General features: G+C 35.7%; 1 protein-coding gene across 1 annotated transcript in view; it reads right to left on the bottom strand.

Moving 5' to 3' along the window:
• Positions 1-2,454, bottom strand: part of cand2 (cullin-associated and neddylation-dissociated 2 (putative)) — a gene marked incomplete in the record, with an annotated part of 12,882 nt that overhangs the window by 9,770 nt on the left and 658 nt on the right. The window contains 3 exon segments of the mRNA XM_035661826.1: positions 586-784; positions 1,353-1,410; positions 2,175-2,298. Of these exon segments, the coding sequence (XP_035517719.1) occupies positions 586-784; positions 1,353-1,410; positions 2,175-2,298 (381 nt within the window).

Genomic DNA, 2,454 nt, shown 5'->3' with positions numbered 1-2,454 from the left:
ATGTTCACCTACAGAACGACACACACGCACACACACACACACACACGCACACACACACACATATATATAATGTCCAGCACGTCAATAAAAACTACTGTAACTGACACACTGAAATAAAAACAGTAAAACAACTGGAGACACAAACAAAAAAAAGGATGAAAGACACTAAAAATAACAGATAATTGAATTAACTTGAGACCCCCAAGAAATAAATGTACTATGGGTCCCTGTTGAAGCTTTGCCTTCAAAAAGCTTCATTATGTAATTATGGAAATTATTAGTAATAAATAAGTAATTACACAGGAACCATTAGTTGATTCTTTATCTGAGAAACTCTAACAAATGTAATCAAACGACCAAAAAAACCAGCTTTGTCCTGTTGTTTTAGCCATAAATTCAATAATAAATGTTCACAATAATAGAATAAATGAACTAAAAAGAAGTCAGATTAAAGAGTTTAAGTTTAAATTCATAAAAACATTCATGATAAAAACACCAAGTGTGTCAGATAAATCTTTAAAATCATATAAAACAACCAGACAACCAACACAAAGCCTTTAACCAGCGAACAGTCACACAGCTCACCGACTCGATGCCCGCCCTGACGACTGATGGTTGCTAGGCACTGGATGTACGTCCTCGTCATCGAGGTGGGCGGGGCCTTGGAGAGCTCCGTCATCAGGTGTTCGGTCAGCTGGGAGAAAAGGGCGGGGCTACAGCAGGGCACCAGGTGACCGAGAGCCATGATGGAGCGCTTCCTGACCGCCATCCTGGGGCTGGTTAACTGAGACAAACATACAGTATTTATTGATTATAGCTGATAAACAGAATCAGAAGCACTTTATTGATCCCTGAGGGGGAAATTGGCTGCGTTACAGTTGCTAAAAAAGACTTTTGCATTATAAGAAATAAAAGTAATAATAAGAAAGTTATAACAATAATAATATACAGTATATAACAATATATAGAGAATAGAGTGTCTGAGTCTCCTTCTCTTGTCTGTTTCATCCTGTTATAAATATATTTGTTATATATTGTGATATGCAGAAATCATAATAATAAATCAATAATTCCCCTCAGATGCATAGAAACTAAAGAAACAAGCCTGTAAGGAGCTGAATGTGCAGATATTTGTGTAAAAATGTTTTATTTCTCAGCTCTGAATATAAACAATATTTAACTTTAAAAAAAGGAGAGATAATTACTTATCTAATATACATTAAAACATTCACCATGAAAGGTTCACAGTCCGATCCAACACTAATTTATTTCTGTATGTATAAACACAGATATATATATATATGTATTTATATATATGTATTTATATATATATAATTCTAGGAGTTTCTTACCTGAGGGAGCAGACTGGAGAGCAGAGAGCTGTGAAAACTCACCAGAGCACCGCTGAGCCTGGAGAAAGAATAACAACACACAGAGTTTGTGTTTAATATTTAATTTACTTCTTAATTAAACTCTCTGTGATTTAATATCTAACAATAAGAGTTTGTGCCAGCAGCTCTGCGGCTGTACTCAGGGCGCTTTGAGCTAAATGCTAACATGCTGATGATTAGCAGGTATAATATTTACCGTGTTAATTACATTATTTTAGTACATTTGCAGTCGAGCATTTACTAATTAGTGCTGATGGGAATGTGAGTAGTTTTGCAGATATTTAATTATGGGACAAATTACAAGTTTGACCTGATGGTGGCGCTATAATGAAAAGTTAAAGGATCACCGAAGTTATTACAGTTCATCCTGAGAGAGACGTGAATGTCTGACGGCAATTGACCCTCCATAAGCCCCGCCCCCTTTTTGCTCTGTGCTCCAATCACAGTTGAACAAGCCTCGATCAACTTCCTCCTCTCCTGTACTTAGATATGCTACATGCTAAGCTAATCTATGTTAAAAAGACAACCCCATTTTGAAAGTGGATAAAAGATAAAAGTGACAAAACACTAGTTCACTAACAAGCTCATCTACACCAATCAGCACATTTCTAAGTTATTTATAGATAGATATAGATATTTATAGATAGATATAGATATTTATAGATAGATATAGATATTTATAGATAGATATAGATATTTCAGTCTGGATCAGAATAATGGAGCGACCGACTGACGCGCTGCTGGATGTTTTGTATTAAAGGTTTCGTAATGTTTCGTAATTACCTTCCCAACATGTCCGACAGGATGTCCAGAGCCTCTAACTGAACTGACACGTCCTCGTGTTTCCCCATTGCACCAATCAGCTGAGAGGTAATCTTCTTACACACACTGGCTGTCAGAGTCAAACCTGTTGAGTCAAATTTTATTTTATTCATACAGCTGAAAATCATGAAATCACAATTAGCCTCAGAGGGACTTCACAATATGTACAACAAACAATATCGATAAAGATATCGAGTGTATAAAACAAACCAACAAAATCACATTATATTCTAATTTTGAT

Source organism: Morone saxatilis, unplaced genomic scaffold, assembly GCF_004916995.1.
Source record: "Morone saxatilis isolate NCDOM2014 unplaced genomic scaffold, NCSU_SB_2.0 Contig18, whole genome shotgun sequence".
Lineage (NCBI taxonomy): Eukaryota > Metazoa > Chordata > Actinopteri > Moronidae > Morone > Morone saxatilis.
Note: the sequence above shows the minus strand (reverse complement) of the source record. Positions and strands in the feature narration are given on the sequence as shown.